The 21,007-nt window shown below is 37.0% G+C and overlaps 2 protein-coding genes across 9 annotated transcripts in view; both read left to right on the top strand.

Annotated features, from left to right (window-relative positions):
* The window catches only part of LOC121642197 (C-C chemokine receptor type 8-like), a 34,047-nt gene extending 29,348 nt beyond the window's left edge, over positions 1 to 4,699 (top strand). Inside the window, exons 1-5 of one of the 6 annotated variants that reach the window (XM_041988782.1) lie at positions 77 to 593; positions 1,943 to 1,968; positions 2,057 to 2,211; positions 2,459 to 2,631; positions 2,843 to 4,699. In XM_041988782.1, the coding sequence (XP_041844716.1) occupies positions 1,961 to 1,968; positions 2,057 to 2,211; positions 2,459 to 2,631; positions 2,843 to 3,541 (1,035 nt within the window). In that variant the 5' untranslated portion in view covers positions 77 to 593; positions 1,943 to 1,960 and the 3' untranslated portion in view covers positions 3,542 to 4,699. The other 5 variants (XM_041988783.1, XM_041988778.1, XM_041988777.1 and 2 more) reach the window with 5 other exon arrangements.
* Positions 4,700 to 12,039: 7,340 nt separating this feature from the next.
* cabz01093075.1 (C-C chemokine receptor type 5) lies at positions 12,040 to 19,571 on the top strand. Of its 3 annotated transcripts, XM_041986839.1 has the most exons (4): positions 12,040 to 12,137; positions 12,224 to 12,277; positions 14,063 to 14,107; positions 17,015 to 19,571. In XM_041986839.1, exons 2-4 carry the CDS (start codon positions 12,237 to 12,239, stop codon positions 18,087 to 18,089), a joined length of 1,161 nt encoding a protein of 386 aa, XP_041842773.1. In that variant the 5' UTR covers positions 12,040 to 12,137; positions 12,224 to 12,236; the 3' UTR covers positions 18,090 to 19,571. The 3 variants fall into 3 exon arrangements, with proteins under 3 accessions (XP_041842773.1, XP_041842775.1, XP_041842774.1); XM_041986841.1 differs by lacking the exons at positions 12,040 to 12,137; positions 12,224 to 12,277 and adding an exon at positions 12,863 to 12,880; XM_041986840.1 differs by lacking the exons at positions 12,040 to 12,137; positions 12,224 to 12,277; positions 14,063 to 14,107 and adding an exon at positions 14,523 to 14,932.
* Positions 19,572 to 21,007: the final 1,436 nt, after the last annotated feature.

Below are 21,007 nucleotides of genomic sequence, written 5' to 3'. Positions count from 1 at the left end.
GTTACCTCGGGGTTCCGCTAGGGGGAGTCACGCTTCCTCCTCACTCATTACAGACGAGTGAACGAGAGAACTGCGTGTGTGCTCATTTCTTCACTCCTCTCATTATCACCCTTTTTTTAAGGTAACTACCTCAAAATATACACTTTTAAGCAGCTAATACATTATTTGTAGTTTTATATCTTTCATTATAAGCCACTATACGTTTCTGGGAATTGTGAGTCGAGAGGTTTTATTATTAATCTATAGTCGGCTAATCTGTTCGGTGCGTAAGCTAGCTATTGGAGGCCTCGTGGCCCGCTGTAAGATCCGCTGTGAGACCCGACAGTTGAGATTATATGTACTCACTGTGAGAATGATTTCATTGTGTACTTGCCCAGAGATCGGAAGAGATCATGCAATGTATGCATCATTATGTTATATATTTACCGTTATTGCTGTGAATTTGTTTACTTGTATATTGTTAAAAACTCATTACAGACGAGTGAACGAGAGAACTGCGTGTGTGCTCATTTCTTCACTCCTCTCATTATCACCCTTTTTTTAAGGGCACAACACATACACATTCAGGAGCAGAAATTTAGATCAAGAATGTGGTGAGTGTTTAACATTTCAATTTCCAAATGTCTGTGTACAGTTTACCAGAGTTACTTCCTATCTTCCTACACATTTAGACACTTTGCATAGTTGAGGATTAAAGTGCACGTATATGTGTGTGTGTGTGTGTGTGTGTGTGTGTGTTAGCAGGGCCTGCCACAGGAAGTGAGGGTCTAAGCAAGTGGTTCCGAGTGTGTCAGTAGTGAAAGAAAAATGATTGAGATGTGGTTTGAGACATCAAATGAAGTTGCAAGGTTGTGATGTTTACTTACAAGCATGTTTCTAAATGTAGTCAGGTGATGGTTTTTGAGAATAATACTTATGTACTACTAGTAGGACAATGCATTTAGAATTTCATAAATTAGTTATACTGCTCAGGGAAATCCTCTACAAGAACAACAATAACAAAATAACTACAGTGATACATTTCTTCAAGATTCTGAAAGCTGTTGTTTAAAAAAACAGCATTGAAGGTTGTTTCCAACATGACTCACTAAATTATGATTGTAACTGAAAAGATCAGCTTAAAGGGCAAGAAAGTCCTCTGTAACGTTTCTGAATTCCCTCACAGTTTCATTGTTTAGTCCCCTCATCTAGTACAAAATGTTCAGTGTAGTACATTTGGGCTTCAGTCTGCATGGCGTGGAGGAACATTGTGTTCATTAAAAAGGAAAAGCGTATGGCACCGTCTTCTTTTTCCAGCTTACTGAAGATTCATGAGATTTTGTTTTATATCACAAGAAACTAGAACTAGGACTTAAAAGATGGGGTTTCAAAGTAAGTTGATATAAAATGTTTCAGATAATTTAGCAGCTTTGACCGAGAGTAATTACGCATTCAACATCAATAGCTGAATTTGATTTGAAATAAATTGATGGTTCATGGTGCAAAAAAAGGAAAGTTTCTGCTGGATTGAAACAGGAATGTTTAATAAGGTCAAGGTCATTTGGTTTATATTGTTTAATTCCATAAAACTTTGATATTTCTAGTATGTTGTGGTCTAATTGTCGAGTTAGAGCAAAAAGCTAAATTCCGCTCCACCCACTTTAATCAGAACACAGACTAAAGATTCAAGAATTAAACGCTGCATCACTTTGCACTAAAAGGAATTTTTGTCCTGATTTCTAAATATTTAACAACATTTCCAAGATTTGGAAGAACTAATTTCCATTTAATTGACTTAGACCATCTTGTCCCAGTGAAAATATATATAATGTTATAATTGTAATTTATGTAGTATAATACATGCAGTCTGTTAATCTTTTCCATTTGATTTAATATATTTTAAAGATAATTCAGCCATTTGTTTGTGATTAGTTATTTACTTTTATATTTTTTCCCCTCAAAGTACATCAAAGACTACAATATGAATAGGTGAGGACTTTACCTTTTAAAAAGTCATTACACTAAAATTATGAAGCACTGACAATTTGTTTTGCTCTCTCTGTCTTTCTCTACCCAGCTGTGTGAACACGTCATACAACGAATCGTTAGAATACATTGACATGTATGACGACGGCTTTGCATTCTGTGACCAGGATGACAATCCATACTTCCACAGCGGATCGACGGTCATGCTGGTTCTTTACTATGTGTTATTTTCTTTGGGTGTGCTGGGTATGTTCAAACTAACACAAATTCTGTATATGATATTTTGTTATATTATTTTCCAAATATTTCTTTATACAAGCAAGGATACCAGTGTAACATACCTCCGCATTTATAGTCAATTCCAGCTCAACACACATCAGGAATTTCTAATGTAGTTAAAGTCAGTGGTGAAGTGGTTGAATGCAATTTTAGAACTTGCAACCAGAAATAATCCAGAACTCCCTATCCCTAATTATTTGACTTGATTTCACAGGTAACTGCACCGTTCTGTGGGTTCTCCAACGGTACATAAAGCTGAGAACCATGACAGATGTTTTCATCCTCAACCTGGTCCTGTCTGATCTTTTGCTGGCTGTGTCCCTTCCTCTGTGGGCCTACAGTTCCCACAGCATCCCATCATGCAAAATGATAACAGGAGTTTATCAGGTGGGCTTTTTAAAATACAACTTCTACTGTGTTAAACACAATAACAATTTCTCAAAATCTAATGCTTGAAAGTCAAACCTGAATTTTCTATATTAATGACACGCAGCTGCTGTGTGATGTCAGCTGTGTGGAGAACTTTATTGAGCATAGCAAAATGGCATCTCATGTCTTTTCACATCTCACTATGGTTCCTTTCTGCTCCTTCGAACAGGTAGGTTTCTTCAGTGGGACCTTGTTTGTGACCCTGATGAGCGTGGACCGCTACTTCGCCATCGTCCACGCTGTTGCAGCACTGCAAGCCAGGACTCTTCGCTATGGAATTGTGGCCAGCATTATCATCTGGGAAATAACTATAATCATGGCAGTCCCTCAGGTAATATTCGCCTCCTTGGGGACAGTTGCAGGTGACAACGCTAACCAACAATGTGAGCTTTTTTACCCAGAAGAAACAGAGATGTTTTGGAAAAAGTTGCGGAACTTCACTGAGAACACTGTGGGACTTTTTGTGTGCTTTCCCATCATGATTTACTGCTACGTGAAAATCCTGATTGTGCTGTCCAAATCCAGGAACTCCAAAAGGCACAAAGCTGTAAAGCTGATTTTAACTGTGGTGTGTGTGTTCATGGTATGCTGGATCCCTTATAATATCATTGTTTTCTTAACGACTCTGCAGCTGTTTAATATCCTGAACACTTGTGAAGCCTCACAGGCCATCAACATGGCCATGGGCTTTGCTGAAATTATTGCACTGTCTCACTGCTGTGTAAATCCAGTGATTTATGCATTGATAGGGGAGAAATTTAAGAAGTCACTGGGCAAGGTGCTGATGAAATACTTCCGCTTTCATTACCAAAGTAGAGACACCACAGAAAATGAGACTTCCAACACACCTGTAAGATCAGATCAGTGAAAGGGGACTGTCTTTGCGTCAGAGGGTGCATTTGCAGTGCTGTGGGTTTTTTTTTCTTGTTTTTTGTCATTGTAACTGAGATGATAATATGTGTGCGCACGTGGAAGTGAGTATAGGTTGGTGGTGTTGATGGTGGAGGTGTTGTACATGTGGTTTATGTGCATGTGCTTGCAAGAGAAAATGGTACCCAGATTATTTGACATAAGTGAATGATACATTTAAAGTGCATAGAATAAAACAAGTGTATAAAACATTTATTATTGAGAATATATATTTCTAACTTGTAAATTCATGTTGTTTGTTTGTGAAGTACAATAAAAAAAATTACAGAAGCTTTCTTTGCTTTCTCGGTTTGATAAGTTTTAGGAGAAAAATTGAATGATCTCTAAACTCTTTTGTGAATAAATGTGTTTATTACTATGCAAATATACAAAATAATCTGTCACTTCAGAACAGTCTTCAAACTTAAGTAGCATTGGTGGAATATGCAGTAAGGTATAAATGTGCACAATTAATGAGCAACTGTTTGCAGAATTATTAGATTAACAAGTCCAAACAGAATTTTTTTCAGAGAAAGTTTAACAAATAATTTGCAAAAAATGGAAATAACATTTTTCAAAGACATTCACTGACAGATACATGAAACTTTCTTCTGAGTATTCACCATGTGAGGTGGCTGTGGTGGGGGCTTTCGGGGTTCGGGTTGTTCAAGCCAGCCTTTTACATGGATCCACTGCTTCTATTCCCCACATCACACTTGTTTGTTAATGCATCACATACCAGCTGAACACATAATAGTCACAAGGTTAAGTAAGACATGTGGTTGGTGCCCACACTGCATTCTTAATGTTTCTTTTAATGCATTTAAATTAGACAAATACACACTTACCACCTAGTTTAGTAATAGAAAATGGGAAAGAAATGGAAAAAGAAAAGGAAAACCTTAAAATCACCCACCCATATGCTGAAGTAGCAGAATTGAGCTGTTTGGATGTGTATTTATAGATTTGTTCTCACTTTTTCCTTCAGTAAGTTATTTTTTTGTTTGTTTGTTTGTTTTTTCTTTACTTTTATTAGTTGTTTTCTCTCTTGTCATTGTTGGGTGTTATCTTTAAAAAAAAAAAAAAAAAAGAAAGAATAAAAAAGACTCACTATGAACCTCCCATCAATGAAATTTGTCTGTTTATTCTTCTGTTCATGGTGAAATTCTTTTGAAGCAGCAAACACAGCTTCTTAAGTGCAGCTGGTGTCCATACTTTTCAGGTCTGAGTAAATGTCTGGGGTCAACTATCATCTAGTCTTTACAAACTAGCCGAAAAGTGGAATGCATGATGATGCTGCATTGTCATGCAGAAAGATCCAGACCACCTTGCATCTGTTCTGTGAATTTATCACTAAACATAATCCCCTGATTTGTATTTTAAGGACTTTCTCATGTTCACACTAAAAGATAAATGTGCATATGATATTTTGAAAAACTGACATGACAGGATTTTTTTTAAAGCTTCGGTAAGTGAAAGATTGTTTATGTGTCGACTGCAGGATATAGTAAACTAAAATAAATATTTTTAAATAGCACTTTTCAAGAGTCATATAATGAAAAAACTACTTAATCATATTAAGAACAGAACAAATTAAACACAAATTATTAAAGGTAAAATTCATAAAATCATTAAATAATTTTTTTAAAAAGCCTGTTTAAATAAATAGGTTTTTAGCTGTTTTTGAACGTTTCCACCGAGCACATAGATCTTAAATTCAATGGAAAAGAGTTCCAGAGTTTTAGGGCGACCACCTGAAATCCACAGTCACCTTTTGTTTTGAGTCTCAATTGAGGCCAAACAGCAAACCATGACCAGAAGATCTGAGATCCCTGCTGCTATGGTCAGGCTGAAGCGGAGTTGTGATGTAAACAGAGGATTCGCCATGAAAGGCTCTGAATGCAAGAACTATGATTTTAAATAAAATTCTAAAGTTGAGTGGATTAATGTTAACAAAGAAGCAGCACATGGTAAGTCCCTGTGCACTTGTTATATGTTATATAATTACATTTATTTATTTTTCTTTTTCAGTTATTTTCCTTTAAAAGTTAATCCTGAAGATAATGCTGCTGTCAGATCATGTCTATCTATGCTTTATGAGCCAATTTGTCACCCTCAGAATTGACAGAATTTATTGAATGATTGATTTTACTGATTGTTTTTATGGATTGACAGGTTATCTAAATGTAAAGAAAAACTCAGGATACCGAATAGTCAGACTGAAGAACATGGATTTCCAACATGGTTGAAGAAGGACTAGTCTAATGCTGATAATTATACAAATATGGCCAATTAAATTTTTTGGTTGTATGACTTGTATTTCTTGTAAAACCAATGTTTCTTTGTTTTGTTGTTGTTGCTTGTATTTTTTGTCTTTTCTCACTTTCAGCTTAAATGTGCTGCATGCTAGATATGCAAAATTTGTGGGGCCCAACAACCTTTAAAGAAAAATATTCAAAAGGCAAAAGAGAAGCACAACAAGCAATGGGATGAAAAAGTAAAAATGGGAGGTAACACCTACAAACTTGTGAATTCTGCCCATATTCTGGTAAGAAATTTAAATTCTGCTGACATGTCAAACTGCACATATTTTAAAACAACTACAAATCAGACAGTCAAATGTACTAAGCTAGACTTGTCTAGATATCTAAGTTGCATATAATTTGTAATCTCTTTCTTCATACTAAAATCAAGGTAAACAAACATGAACCATTTATGTTTCACACTGAACTGAAGATATAGTTATTAATGACAAAATCCACAGACAAAGGGTGTCAAGGCCAGGGTTGCAAAATTCCGGGAATTTTCAAAGTTGGAAACTTGCCATGGGTTTAATGGGAATATATGGGAATTACTACTTTACAAAATTTAGGTTTATTCACTTAACAAGGAAATTAAACATAGTTAAGGAAAATATATTGTAGCATAATTGTGGCTAAAATAAGGCAAGGCAGTTTATTTGTATAGCACATTTCATGTACAGGACAATTCAAAGTGCTTTACATAAAACAAAGACATTACAGATATTTAGAAATAGTAAAAGGCATCAACACATAATCACAATAAAATAATAAATTACATTAATAACCAGATTTAATGCAATAATTAATAATAACCAGATTTAATGCAAGCACAGTTGAATATCTATACCATTCAATTACACGTACAAAACTTACCGCAGGATTTTTGAGGCCACACCCCTTACATGCACTGTGCGATGAACTGGTCATTTCTTCAACCTGAGGCCACACTTGAGCTTGCAACTACATAAAGTCAAGTAAGTTTTCATAATATTATGTGATAAACTTATTTTATGCATCAATTGTAAAATATTTTGAAGAAAACTCCAGTTTTTAACTACATATCTGTTCATGCCATTGCATTAGTGTTTTTAAAAGCTGTTTTGTTATGATATTTTACAGTTTGCCATCCATTGTGTCAAGGCATTTTGACACAAACTAATGTTGAAGGAAAATGTTTGTATGTGTGTAAATATTGTGCCGTTACATACATAAAGAATGCTACAAAATGCAGCACCATATTCTTAAGTGCCAAAAATGTCCTCAAGGCTCAAAACCTATATTTCTAAAATTCCCCAGCTTAACTTCTCATGGAATGTTTTTGGAAATTTATCGGAAATTTACCGGAACAGACCGTCCAGGGATCACGGTCACCCTCTCTGCAGGACAATCACAGATTTCCTGTGGCATTTCCATTGGTAACATTCTAGCTGAGGTCTGGCTTCGTTCCAGCTCTCAGATGAGGCAGTGTTGCTCAGTTTCCAGTTACTGGCTGTTGTCTGAGAGCTGATGTTAAGGGTAGAATAAGAGTGTAATGCTGATTCATTGAAATTCAGACATAAACTAACCTTGTGAGTTTGATGAAGTTGACTTGATATTGCCATCATCATCTCGTAGTCTCCAATGACATGATTAGGTTTTGATCTCCTCCTTTTTTTCTTTCTTCCCTAAGAATAGCAACACAATCCAAACAATACAGGTAAACACACTGACCACTATGGAACAACTTTAGTTAAATATATTTTATTCCCAGGGGCACATTGACTACATAGTTTTCATCTTCATTTCTGGAAGAGGCAGCACAGAGACCAGATCAAACTTGCCAACAACACATAATTCAATATACTATTTTACTGTTCACACCATGTTATTTTTGTAAATACAGTTAGCATAACAGTTACAGGTGGTCTCTCAATGTGGCTTGTTTATAAGAATATAAGAATGGCTGTCTTGTAACCCGAGGGTTGCGGGTTCGATCCTCGGCCAAGTCAAGCAGCTTCCACCAACAGTGTGTGAATGTGATGTATGATGTAAAGTGCTTTGGGTACCATTCCAGGTACAGTAAAGGGCTATATAAATACAGACCATTTAACATTTAGTAAAGATATTCACCAAATAAATCAGGAATGCCCAAACATTCCAGGGAAATCATCACTAGGTTGATAAACGGAAAGAAAGAATGCGCAGGAAATACATATGATAGGTATCCTACGAAAAGTTATGCATCTCTTTTTCCAAGTTTGTCAAGTTTCAGTTAGAAAATCCAGATTCTTGGACTAGATCAAATCAAATCAAACATGAACAGAACTTCAGTGTGTTGTAGATTAGCAGCAGTATATGGCAAACCTATCTCTTATGACTGATGCCATCCCTTTGGAAAAAAGAGGCATGATGCCAACGCTGATTAAAATGATCAATAAAACCATTGTTTTGGGATCTGCTGGCAAACTGCAGCCATGTATTGAGGCTAAAAAGTCTAATAAATTGGTGGGCCTCACAACCTAAGGTGGGGATGGGGCCTGACATAAAAATGTGATGGGTGTATTACTAGTTGAGCAGACCAAAGTTTGTCTCCCGTCTTCAGAGCTATCTACGTTTGACCCATATTTTTTTTAAAAAAAACTTTGCTCACTTCTTTCTTATTTGATCTGAGTGCTGATCTGTGTACTTTAAAGGTCCCATATTATACACTTTATTCCCAATCTGAGACCATTCATTAATATCTAAATGAAATATTTCCGCCATGGTATGGACAAATCGACCCTCAGTTTGAGTGCAGCGGCTTCTCTTCACCTCCCTCTTTTTAGCAGCTTCAGAAATGTGCCGTTTATGGTGGGCGGAACCCTGGTGGAGCAGCTCAGCTGTTGGCTCCGCCCATCGCATCGCCCGTCATGAGGTGATTGACAGGTTAATATATTTTCAAGCTATCAGACTAATAAGGCCGAAACGATAAAATAACTGCCAGCTCTTACCTCTCCAGCTGTGTCACGGACAGTTGGTATTGAACCTGGCTTCAGCTTCAAACGGTTGGCGAAGCCTGCTTTCCATGCCCCCATGTTGTGGAAACAGTCCTCTTTGAAATGCTGGCCACAGACATGCAAAACCTTTGGAAGTTTTCCGGGTACATTTCCTCCAAAAATAAAATTAATCCACTCAGTCCTCGTGGGTTCAGTGGATGGAAGTAAAAAAACGTTTTCGTGTTCATTTATGCAGCCACAAACAGAACAGTGCTTCTGTCGCTTAGCCATGTCCGCTAACGAGGGTTGCCGAAGAGGGAAAAACACTGGGCGCTAGGTGATTTTTAGAGGGCTGGCTTTGAGAGCCGGTAGACGGGTCCATCGCTCTGTGGGGAGTGGTTATTGTCCCTTATGACGTCATAACGTACACGCTTTCAAACAAGCTCATTTCAGCGCTTACTTCCCTAGAGGTGGAGCAGGGGGGAGAGAGAGCGCCTGAAAGAGTTTCACACTTACGGGTCTCCTACACATGCGGGGGGACCAGTATGACTGTTCCAAAACCATTAAAAAGTGAATTTTGCATAATATGGGACCTTTAAAACTCCTTAAAAGACTCATTTCCAAGAGAGAGATCCTGGATCGGCGAAGAGTCCAGTTTTCCATCAGGAGGAAATCCATTGCTAAAGGCGCTCGCTCTGTCATCATGGTGGATAAATTATTTATTAAATTTCATAATTCAAAATAAATAAAATAAATGAATCAGACTCTCGAGAGGAGCCTTATCCCCATAAAGCTCCCCTTGTCCTGATTACATGAGCAGACAACGGGGTGCCTCAGGGCTCAGTGCTTGGCCCTCTTCTCTTTTCACTAAAAACCTACTCACTCGGTGCAGTCATTAACTCTCATGGTTTCTCCTACCACTGCTGTGCAGATGACACTCAGCTTTTCCTTTCTTTCCCACCTGATGACACAACTGTCTCAATGCGAATATCAGTATGCCTTGCTGATATCTCCGCATGGATGAAGGGTCGCCACCTTCAGCTAAATCTGTCCAAGACTGAGCTTATTGTCTTTCCAGCCAATCCTTCCTTACCGCCACAGATAAGTGTGCAGCTTGACTCTATCACACTTGTGCCTACATCTTCTACCAGGAATCTTGGTGTCATGGTAGACAACCGGCTGGTCTTTAAGGACCATGTTGCCTAAGTTGCTCGGTCTTGCCAATTTGCTCTCTACAACATCAGGAGGAACAGACCCTACCTGACTGAACACACGGCCTAGCTCCTGGTCCAGGCTCTGGTCATTTTACGCATTGACTACTGCAACTCCATACGGGCAGGCCTGCCTGCATGCTCAGTTAAACCTTTTGCAGATGATCCAGAATGCAGCAGCACGTCTGGTTTTCAACGAGCCCAAAAGAGCTCGTGTCACTCCGCTGCTAATCGCTCTTCTCTGGCTTCCAGTTGTAGCACGCATCAAATTCAAAGCTCTGCTTCTGGCTTACAAAACAATAACCCAAACGGCTCCAGTCTACCTTCACTCCTTAATCCAGAGCTACACTCCCTCTCGACAGTTATACTCTACCAGCGAAAAATGCCCAGTGCTCCCACCACAACGTGGCGCAAAATCAGTAGCTAGACTCTTTTCCTCTGTTGTTCCCCGGTGGTGGAACAATCTACCAAACTCCGTCCGATCCGCAGAGTTCTTAACCACTTTTAAAAGTAAGCTAAAGACTCAGTTGTTTAAGGAGCATTTCGACACTTAGCTTAACTCTTCTACTCAACAGAATGAATTAGAAAGATTTGTCCAGCTCTTCGGCTCAACCAAGTACTGAATAAGCTGTGTGCACTTATGCCCAAGATGATATTGTGTGTGTGTGTGTGTGTGTGAGTTGTTCTTACTCTCAAATGTAAGTTGCTTTGGATAAAAGTGTGTGTGCTAAATGACTGTAGAATAGAATAGAATAAATTTGTTCGTCACAGCAGCCAGACCAATATTCTGACCGCTGCCATGCTGGACAGAGCAGGTGAAATGTTCATGTCCAATGTTAGGTCAGATGAGGCTCAAACACAGTTTTTTTTTTTTTTTTTTTTTTTTTGGAGTAATGCTACCTTTCACCCCTATTTCCCAGAAGGATTTTTAAAGGTTTTAGAATCTGGCAACATCCTATTCCCTTTTCGTTGCATCTTGGCATGATGTAAAATCTAATCATTTTACAATCTGAAAAGAAAAACAAAACCATGTAACATACAGTATCAGTTGCATATCCTGGAGTGAGACACAACAGACTCATGTTTTTTTTTTGTTTTTTTTTTGTTAACAACAATTTATAAAATCTTTGTAAAACCTGTCAGTACTTTCTCTTATGAAACTCATTCAGTGACCATATTTTAGCCTTCTTTTGTCCACATCTCTGGGTATGTGGATTTGATAACGTACTTTCAGGCTTTCAAGGTATTTAATTCAGTTTAATAAAATATAACCCAATGTGATAATACAAGGAATATGTGTGCTTCTCTCTGTGTGAGCTTGTTTTTTCAGTAATACTATAAAATGGTGAATTTAAAATGTTTAAAGGTTTGTCTGACATTTAATGCTTGGCTCTATGACATAGTTGTGGTTATACATTCAGTTGTGATGAGGACTAGAAAATTCAATACATCATATATAATGCCCCTTGAAGATCAAACGACAAGGATGTTTGTGTGTATTAGCGGTACAGTTTGTGTTAAAGGTGTGAATGTTGCGATAGTCACTCATCCGCATATACCTGAAGTGACAAAACCATTTTCATTCTTTGTAGGTGATTGAGAAGAATGACAAGTTCCTGTGGCAATAAAAAAAACCATCTGATACATTGTAGATACTTATAATAATATAGCAAATATCAACATCTATGAAATGCAATTCTCTTATCTCTAACCTAATACTGAAGCTTAAGATAATAAATTCTATAACAACAGAAAACACTCAACTTCCTGCATAATATGTTGTTATGAAACTGTCAGTAAAGACTGCATTACTGACTGTTTCAGTGGTATCACTTTCTTATGCAAAAAGCAAAAACCCTCCTGCAGAGTTTGCAAGCTTAGAGCTGCATGCGTCTGCAGGTCTGGTCAAAATCACCTTGCAGGTTTCTTAAGCTTGCACATATGGACTTGCGGTTCTGAGTTTGTCGATGGTATGGGCCTGTGCTTGAGTGTTTCAAAACCATTGTCAGGAAGTTACTAACCAAGCTACTCATATATGAAAGCCCACCCTAGCACTTTGGTTAGAGGAGGGGAGAATACTTAAAGAGGTGTGTGAACTATTTTGTACATTCTTAAAGGTGTTTATTCATCTTTAATGCAGAGCGCCTAACATTTTTGATTAATTTGTCACCAGTACCAGAACCAGAATGAACTCGACTGAAATCACTTTCACCAGCAGCAGCAATGGGTAGGTTTATATATATATATATATATGTGTGTGTGTGTGTGTGTGTGTGTGTGTGTGTGTGTGTGTGTCTGTATATATTAATAAATGCATGTTTTTGACAAAGGATCTGACATAATAATGCAATTACCTTCTGTTAGCAGTGACAGAAAGTACTTCTGAAATACTGTATTTAAATACAATTTTAGTGTATTTTAATTTCTATATTTTTATTTTATAACATCTTCCATGTCGCCATATTTATTATATATTTTTGTATTTTGTATTTTGTGTTAAGTGTTTAGATTACTTTTAAGATGACAGTTTTACACCATGAATAATCTGATGGTATCTTACAAGTAGTCTGCAGCTGGTGTCACAGTTAACACACATACACCTCTGATGTGGTTTCATATATTATAAAAAAAACCAAAGTTCCCAGTGGTAAATAAATTTGTGTATCAGAACTTTATTCGTCTACTTTCTTTCCCCATAAATCATTTCACATTTCTGCAGGTTTATCTGCCATCACAGTGTGTAAGTAACATTAAAAGAGCCTTTTAAAAAACAGTTTCTCTTGCAGTAGATTCAACATGCTGATGACACAGTGGCACATATAAATTATGGGTCAGTGGAACATCTTTGTTTTGTTAAAATAGGGCTTATTCGTAAGAGTACTTTGCATTGCTGGATTGGCAGCGTCTTGGCAACTGGTTAACACCAGCTAGCAGATGAAACAGTCTGGATCTTGTAAATAAACATACACAATGTACACATTTGTGAGAGTCAAAGCGCTGAAAAAAATTAAATCACCAAGATTAGATCTTTTGTACTTATTGATCAAATGTGTTATTAATGATCAACAGATTATGGATTGAAATGTTTAATACTGTGAGGTCACTTTTGTTCTGAGTCACTATGAACACAGTCTGAATCAAATCATTACAAGACACTTGGTTGAGGTTTTGAGGTTTATTAAAATCATTTATGAATGTAGTTTATAGGGGAAAGAACTAAGGTTTTGTATCTTACTAATGACGAAGAAAATGAAATGCAAATTTTTTAAAAGAACAAATGCAATGGGTGAAAAGGGGGTTTTATTTAATGTTTTCTGTATTTGGCTTGTGAATTAATATAAAATTACAGTCTTAGCTAATCATAGTCTTGTGTTACTGAGATCTAACTGTTACAGATCCATCAAAGACTTTTAAATGTGAATTTAAAATTAATATATTGATTTTTTTGGTCAATTTGATAAATGTTCTTTTACTTTCATTCAATTTAACTAAGCGCTCATTCACAAAACCACAGATATTTGTATAGAAAGCAAAGTCTGAAGATTTCATCCAACCACTGAAGTTTGTGGGAAATGCCTTTAATTCCACTCCATGCACCCACACATGTTGCAACCCATCCAGACAGACTAGAACGTCTGTCTGATGCAGCCTTTTTTTTTAGTCTAACTTACTAAGTGTGACATAAAAGCAGGAATAAACCAGGCAGGTTAAAGTATACTTGCATACATAAAAAAAAAAAAATAAAAAAAAATAAAAAAAAATAAATAAAAATAATAAAAGCACAAAGGCTAAATATTTGTTGTCATACTGCTCTCTTTTACTGTCCTCATATTTTTCAGTTTGTTTGGATGGTTCAGTGTCTTTGCTAGAGGAGATTATTTACATACACAGAGACACACACACACACACATATATATATCAAAGCTTTACAATTTATAACACTCAGTTTTAAGGTAACAACGTTGTTGCTATATGTCAGTGTTTTAATCTCCATGTTGTTTTCTTATTTTAGATCAACACTTTCACACGTTGATCATTTCAACGGCATACTAAACAGGTATGTATAAATGATAAGTTTACAATTTGCAGGAAGATTTTGAACATAAAAACAATCTTGTTTACACACAACCTAAATGTGTTTATAATTAGAGTTAATTGACATATACCACTGAAGTCAGTATGTTAATAGGAAGGATAGGGACGCCTGGGAGGGCACAAGTCACCCCCAGAACCTGACTGAAGTTAACTGACCAAGAATGCTGATGAGCTTGTGATTTGGCTCAAAGCAAGTTTTTCTCATCACTAATGAAGACATTTACTTTACTTTTCACATGAGATGATCACTTTAGTTTTAATAAATAGTGGGCATAATTATTTCTAAAATCTAGATCAGGGGTGCCCCAGTCCTTGAGAGCTCCTATCCTGCAACTTTTAGGCCCGCCCCTAATACACAAGTCTCATTTGTCTCAGTTGTACTGGAGAAGTGATGCATCTAAGAGTTGCAGGATAGTAGCTCTCGAGGACGGAGCATGGGACACCCTTTATCTAGATCTTTAATTCCTATTTATTTATGCTTTGAATCTTATTTTTCTATTCCTGTGGTCTCATGCCCCCCTCCGTTTAAAAACTGTCTCGAGTATGATGCCAAAATCAACATTTAGGACGAGATGGCAGTTTAATAACCAACAATAAAACGTTGTTAAGGATAAATTACAGCAGAGCTGTATTGTATTTGAAGTATTGCCACACCCTGATTTTCTTCCTTAAAAAAGAAAACGCCACCCTCTTACTCAAAAAGGGAAGAAATAAGGCTTTACTTTTACCCAAACATGTCAATGACCACCTCGTCAGTAACTGTCTTCAGTTTATCAGCTTCGTTAAGGTAAGGTTTAAAAAAAAAAGCTGACACATCACTGGACACATTTACAGATGTTTTGCTCACCATCGGACAGCCATAAAACCAGCTTTTCGCGTTTGTTAGCTTGTGACCACTGTTTCATTGTTTTAGTAAGCAGTCCTAGCTAATCATTTCAGGTTGGCTGTATTTAGTCATAAAGTTCAACATGCTGATACAATTTGCAGCTGAGTATTAGCGATTCTTCACGCTGTTTTTTAATTAATTTATTTATTTTTAACGCTAAAGGCATTCTTGCCAACATTTTTCAGTAATTACACAAACACTTCCCAGACGACATTGGAGAAGTAAAGTTATGTCGAAGGAGGAAGCCTGGGTCATTTTTTTTAAGTCTCGAGTGTTAATTTTAAAGCAGTGAGACTTGGCACAGGCACAAGAAAAGGTCACACAGTTGTAAACAAACTCCAGGCTTTTTTTTTTCTTTTTTTCTTCTATTTTTTTCCGCCAGATGTTGGCTGCCCGTCTACTCTCTTTGTATACTTAAACAGAAGTGACGTTATTTTAAGGCTGTAGCTCAAACCTTACTAAAAAAGGAGGAATTATAAAAACTCAATGCAGCTTACATAGTCACATGAGCATATCTTTTGTTTTAAATACATAAACGATTTGTTGGTGAAAGTTACACCCACACCTTGTTTATACCAAATCTTATCTGCTTGATTTGGGCCCTTTAAATAAATCCTCAAAGGGTGAATATAGACCTTAATGTTCCTCTTAGTCCTACACGCATGTACACATAATTCAGTAAAAGCTGAACTATGTGTACATGTATTGATGGACTCAGACCTAAACTTTGAAAAACACATTAGTGGAATCACAAAATCAGCCTACTATCACCTTAAGAATATATCAAAAGATCTGATGTCCCAGCAGGACCTGGAAAAACTAGTCCGTGTTTTTATATTTAATCGCTTGATTATTGTGTTAGAATGTTTTTAGAGGTCTACCTAAAAAATCATCAGAAACCTGCAGCTTATTCAGAAGTCTGCTGCTCGAGTCCTCACTAAGACCGAGAAAGTGGATCACATCAGTCCAGCTCTGAGGTCTTTACACTGGCTGCCTGTTCGTCAGAGAATAGACTTTAAAGTTCTGCTGCTGGTCTATAAAGCTCTGACTGGTTTAGGACCAAAATACATCAGTGACCTATTGACCCAGTATGAACCTACCAGAACCCTCAGGTCATCTGGTTCCAGTTTCTTATCAGTTCCCAGAGTCAGAACCAGACATGGAGAAGCTGCATTCAGCTTCTGTGCTCCACATGTCTGGAACAAACTCCTAGAAAGCCTCAGATCAGCTGAAACACTCAGTTTATTTAAATCCATGTTAAAGAACCACATGTTCTCTGCTGCATTTCACTGGTTTTAATTTAAAAGTCCAAATCTGCATCTGGTTCTTTTAAGCTGGAATCTTTAAACTTCATGATGATTTAATACTGTTTTTCCCCACACTGGAACTTTATTTCTTGCATTTTATCTATTTTATTTGAACTTTTTCTTTCTGTTTTTATTTTATTTCTTTTAAAGTTTGTTTTTAATGCACTTGTTATTGCTTCCTGCACCCCGCTGTAATGCTTTTAATGTTTTATATGAAGCACATTGAATTGTCTTGTACATGAAATGTGCTATACAAATAAATTTGCCTTGTAGGTGCTTCTACTCTATAAAGCCAGTGACCACAAAATAACTTTCTGCATGTATGCATGGTTTGTCATGTTGTTAATCATCTTATGTTGTTTAATATGCAGCTTATATATCTAGAAGGTATGAGGATGCTTAGGTTTTGAGAGCCTTGACCAACAAGTCTCAGGACAGATTCACTAAAAGTTCTTCATATTAATTCTGAACTTCAGAAAATACTTTCCCTTGAAGATTGCAAATGAACTTACTGTGTATAGTATTTTTTTCATTATAGCACTCCCTACAACTTCAACTTTAGTACATGGCAGTGTGGATCTTGTTCGGCAAATTAATTTAAAGTTTTTAAAAAAGCAAGAAAAAATCTATATCGGGAATTTTCTAATCATTTGCTTTTGTTTCTGTTTCTCACCAGCTCTGCTACAGAGTCCTATACTGAAGTGACTGAATACGCTTATTATGACTACCCTGAAGAGGACTTCGGGAGGTGTGTGTATAACCAACATGGGGCCTATTTTCTTCCTCCCCTCTATGCCATTTTCTTCCTCCTGGGCCTTCTAGGAAATTCTCTGGTCATCTGGGTCATTGCTTGTGGAGTGCGCCTCCGCAGCATGACCGATGTGTGCCTGTTAAACTTGGCCATTGCCGACCTCCTCTTAGTGTGCTCGCTTCCCTTCCTTGCCCACCAAGCCCGGGATGAGTGGGTTTTTGGGGATACAATGTGCAAGGTGGTCCTGGGCATTTATCACATTGTCTTTTACTGTGGGATCTTCTTCATCAGTCTCATGAGCATTGACCGCTACTTGGCTATAGTGCATGCTGTTTATGCCATGAAAGCTCGGACACGGTCTTTTGGAATTATTGCAGCTGCAGTTACATGGGTGGCTGGATTTTTGGCCTCTTTTCCTGATGTGATCTTCCTCAAGCAGCAAATTAGTACCAATATGTCTCAGTATTGCTACCCTGAATATCCCAAACCAACTGGTAAAAATGGTTCCACCATGCACCTGTGGAGAGTCTTTGGCCTTTTTAAAATGAACATCGTGGGTCTGTTCATCCCGCTTTTCGTCATGAGCTTCTGCTACACACAGATTGTCTGGAGGCTGCTGAACAGCCAGTCATCCAAGAAGCAAGCCATCCGTGTAGTTTTCTTAGTGGTAGCTGTTTTCTTCTTCTGCTGGGTCCCCTACAACATTGCATCCTTCTTCAAAGCGCTGGAGTTATTGCAAGTCTACACAGAATGTGACAGCAGCAAAGCCATCATAAGAGCTTTACAAGTGACTGAAGCCATTGCATACGCTCACAGCTGTCTCAACCCCATCCTATATGTGTTTGTTGGGGAGAAATTCAGGAGGCAGCTGCTGAGGCTGATAAACAGATCTCCCTGTAGACTGTGTCAGGTGATCAAGGTGTACATACCACAGCACAGGATCACAACCTCAATGTACTCACAAACAAGCAGCTTAGATGAGAGAAGCACTGGTGTTTAAATTGGGGTTTTGTTTTTTCCTGTCCTTGTTAACTTCACTTTGAAAATGAGGACATTTCTGACCAAACTTCTCTTCTCACAATCTATTTTAGGTTTAGTGTGAAGGTGTGTTAGGTTTTGAGTTTTTGCACCAAATTAAGGGAAATGAAGTGTCATGCATGTACATTATCTATGTCCTGCTGCCTAATTAAATACCATATACTTTATATTTTCATACTTTTCTAAGTTCTGTGTTCACTGTGCTGCAGGAACATAAAATCATCTTGTAAATTTACTGATGTGCATGTGTGTATGTGGGATGCTTTTTTAAATTGAAAAGCAATCCAATTTTATCTGTGCTTGCAATGATGAGTCAGAAATAGCTTTAAATAATATAAATATAAATAAAGTGTGTTTTCTTTTTTCAATTACATGCAGTTGGGTGAAAGTAGGTGAAACTGTGTCTCCTGCAACAGCTGTAAAAACATCAACGTTAGAAGTTTCCTTGTTTAATCCCCTGTTGCTCAAAGAGACTGGCTGAAAGAAGTCATGGTTCTCATTTAAAATTAACACCAGTCTGAAAAAGACTGATTTATTAATTAAAGCTTAAATAATAAAATAATTTAAAAATGTACTATTTTTTTTAATGAGCCCATTTAATTTTTAATTTGATCATGCCAGCCAGGAAAAAGTGTTCTGCTGCAACCAACGACGTACATTCGGAAAGGTTTAAAGCACGTTTAGCAGAGGAGTTGCAAGCTTACCTCAGCCTATTAAAAGCCACAACCTGAAAGAGGAAATGCAACCAAGCTGCGAGTTGAACTTTAGCAGTCATGGTAAATGTATGAGCATTTTGCTGTCCAAATGAATTCACAGTTCCTGCAGTATATTTCTGATTGTAATCAGAAATATGCAAACTAATCAGGTGATCTAGATGCAGGATGTAGATTTTAAAGACAAGACTTACATAGATTCATCAATATGCTATATATGACAAATGCTAATGATCTTAGGCTGTTTAGAGTCAGATTGCAGATGTTTTTTTTTGTCCTTTGTACTACTTGAAATTGTTAGCAGATTTAAAAAAAAAAAGAGGTTAAGTGAAATAGCCAAGACTGAGATGTTTTATAGTGTGTATAGCAATAAGTTGACATCATGCACAGTGATGCCACCTACTCTTGTGTTCAAGCCGAGAAGCAGTGGTGTGTTAACCACAACGTCCCCCTCTCACCCTGAATTTCCTGCTTCTTGCTGTCAGAACAAGGCAAAATGTTAATGCTGTCAAAGTACTGATGCTGAAGTGAAAACTTTTGTCATCACTCCGTTGTTTTCATAAAATGAGAGTTCAGACTTTTATTATTTCTTTGAGCAAAGGAAGCATGTTTATTATTGTCTGTGTATTTTTATCTTTTTGTTTCTATTTTATTTTGTATTTTGAAGTAAAATGTAATTATACTGTATTTCATATTGACCTTTTAAAATAAAACTTAATCATATAAATGCATTTTCTTCTCTGTGTCTTGTCCATACTTTATCATCTATACTATTTTGCTATACTATATATATATATATATATATATATATATATATATATATATATATATATATATATATATACATAGGCAATCACTCATTGAGCAACACTGATTCTCATCTTCTTGTGTGGTCTATTGTGGCTAGACTCATTCATACGTATGTGATTATCTTAAATAGAAATCAAATGAGAGTGAAAAATGAGATAATAGAAAATAGTAAACGCAAGTCATGTACCGGTTAAGTTTAATATACTCTTCAAAGCTAGTATACTGCTAACACAGCATGTACTGTTAAAAACTGGAGACCAAATAAGAGCGGTGAATTCCTGAGCACTGCAAGGAATGGGTGGCTCAATATTTGCTTAGACATACCTTACAGATCAAAACTGATGTGTTGTTTCTCAGTGAACTTTCTTCATGCATGTGTATGCAATAGTTACGTCACATGCAAAACAGCTTTTTAAAAGTGCATATGAGTATTTTTATGAAAATTTTAAGCATAAAATGTTTTGATTTGCCTGTTTGCAGAAATAAAGAAGTTGTTGCTGGCCTCGTTTGCTGCTGGGGGACATTCCCTGATGCACTGAGCTCTTCCCTCTATTTTTCTAACTGTAAATTTTATTTATTTTATTTAATATCATTAACTTGTTTTCCCCTTTATTTTTGCAGCATGTTTCCTTGGCTTAGACTTATGATGCTTGTTGATCTCTCTGTCTTAACATCTCCACCCCCATCAAGCCACAATTACCCACCAGACGAATGTGGGGTAATATTTTACTGAGACTGTTACAGTGTTGTGGTGGTTAGTACTTCGGTGTGGACTTTGCCTGGTATCAGTTTGGGTTGTTTGTTTTTGGTGTCACATACTTACACCAAGTTTTCTAAGTTTAGTATTAGAGTTCTTTTAGGTTTTGTCCTGTTTTCAAGTTCTGTTACTCCCTGTTTTGTTTAGTAGTTTGTTCCTTTGTAGTTTTTACTCTTGCTCTTGTAACAATGGTTTATGTTTCTGACTGTCTCACCTGGTCTGCATAATTTTTTTTTTTTAGCTCTGTTAGTAAAAATACTCTTTTTGTTGAGTGACAGATCCCCATCTTTGCCAACAATGTTGGTCCTGTGTTCCTGTCTAACGGTTGTGTTGGACCTTTATGTTGTTTACAACATACCCTCAGGTACGTTTACCCACCGGCTTCCTGCCTGTGGTTCTGCATTTGGGTCCTTCAACTTTGCTTTCAGATATGTGCTATAACACAGTGTAGGGTTCTCTCTCCCACTATCCAAAAAAACATGACTTTATATCAACTTTAGAAGTGAGCATGCCTAGTTATTTGTCTTTGTGTTGGCCCTGTGATGGACTGGGCAGCTGTCCAACTCTTGCCTGGTTACAAATGAGATGGATCAAGCTGAT

This window comes from Melanotaenia boesemani, chromosome 6 (assembly GCF_017639745.1).
Source record: "Melanotaenia boesemani isolate fMelBoe1 chromosome 6, fMelBoe1.pri, whole genome shotgun sequence".
Classification (NCBI taxonomy): Eukaryota; Metazoa; Chordata; class Actinopteri; order Atheriniformes; family Melanotaeniidae; genus Melanotaenia; species Melanotaenia boesemani.
Note: the sequence above shows the minus strand (reverse complement) of the source record. Positions and strands in the feature narration are given on the sequence as shown.

What these genes read in the sequence shown, in the direction of transcription:
- cabz01093075.1 (XM_041986839.1), top strand. Translation starts at nt 12,237, where the DNA reads ATGAACTCGACTGAAATCACTTTCACCAGCAGCAGCAATGG. An exon ending in TTCACCAGCAGCAGCAATGG is followed by an intron (nt 12,278 to 14,062) that starts GTAGGTTTATAT and finishes TTCTTATTTTAG; the next exon opens with ATCAACACTTTCACACGTTG. An exon ending in TTCAACGGCATACTAAACAG is followed by an intron (nt 14,108 to 17,014) that starts GTATGTATAAAT and finishes GTTTCTCACCAG; the next exon opens with CTCTGCTACAGAGTCCTATA.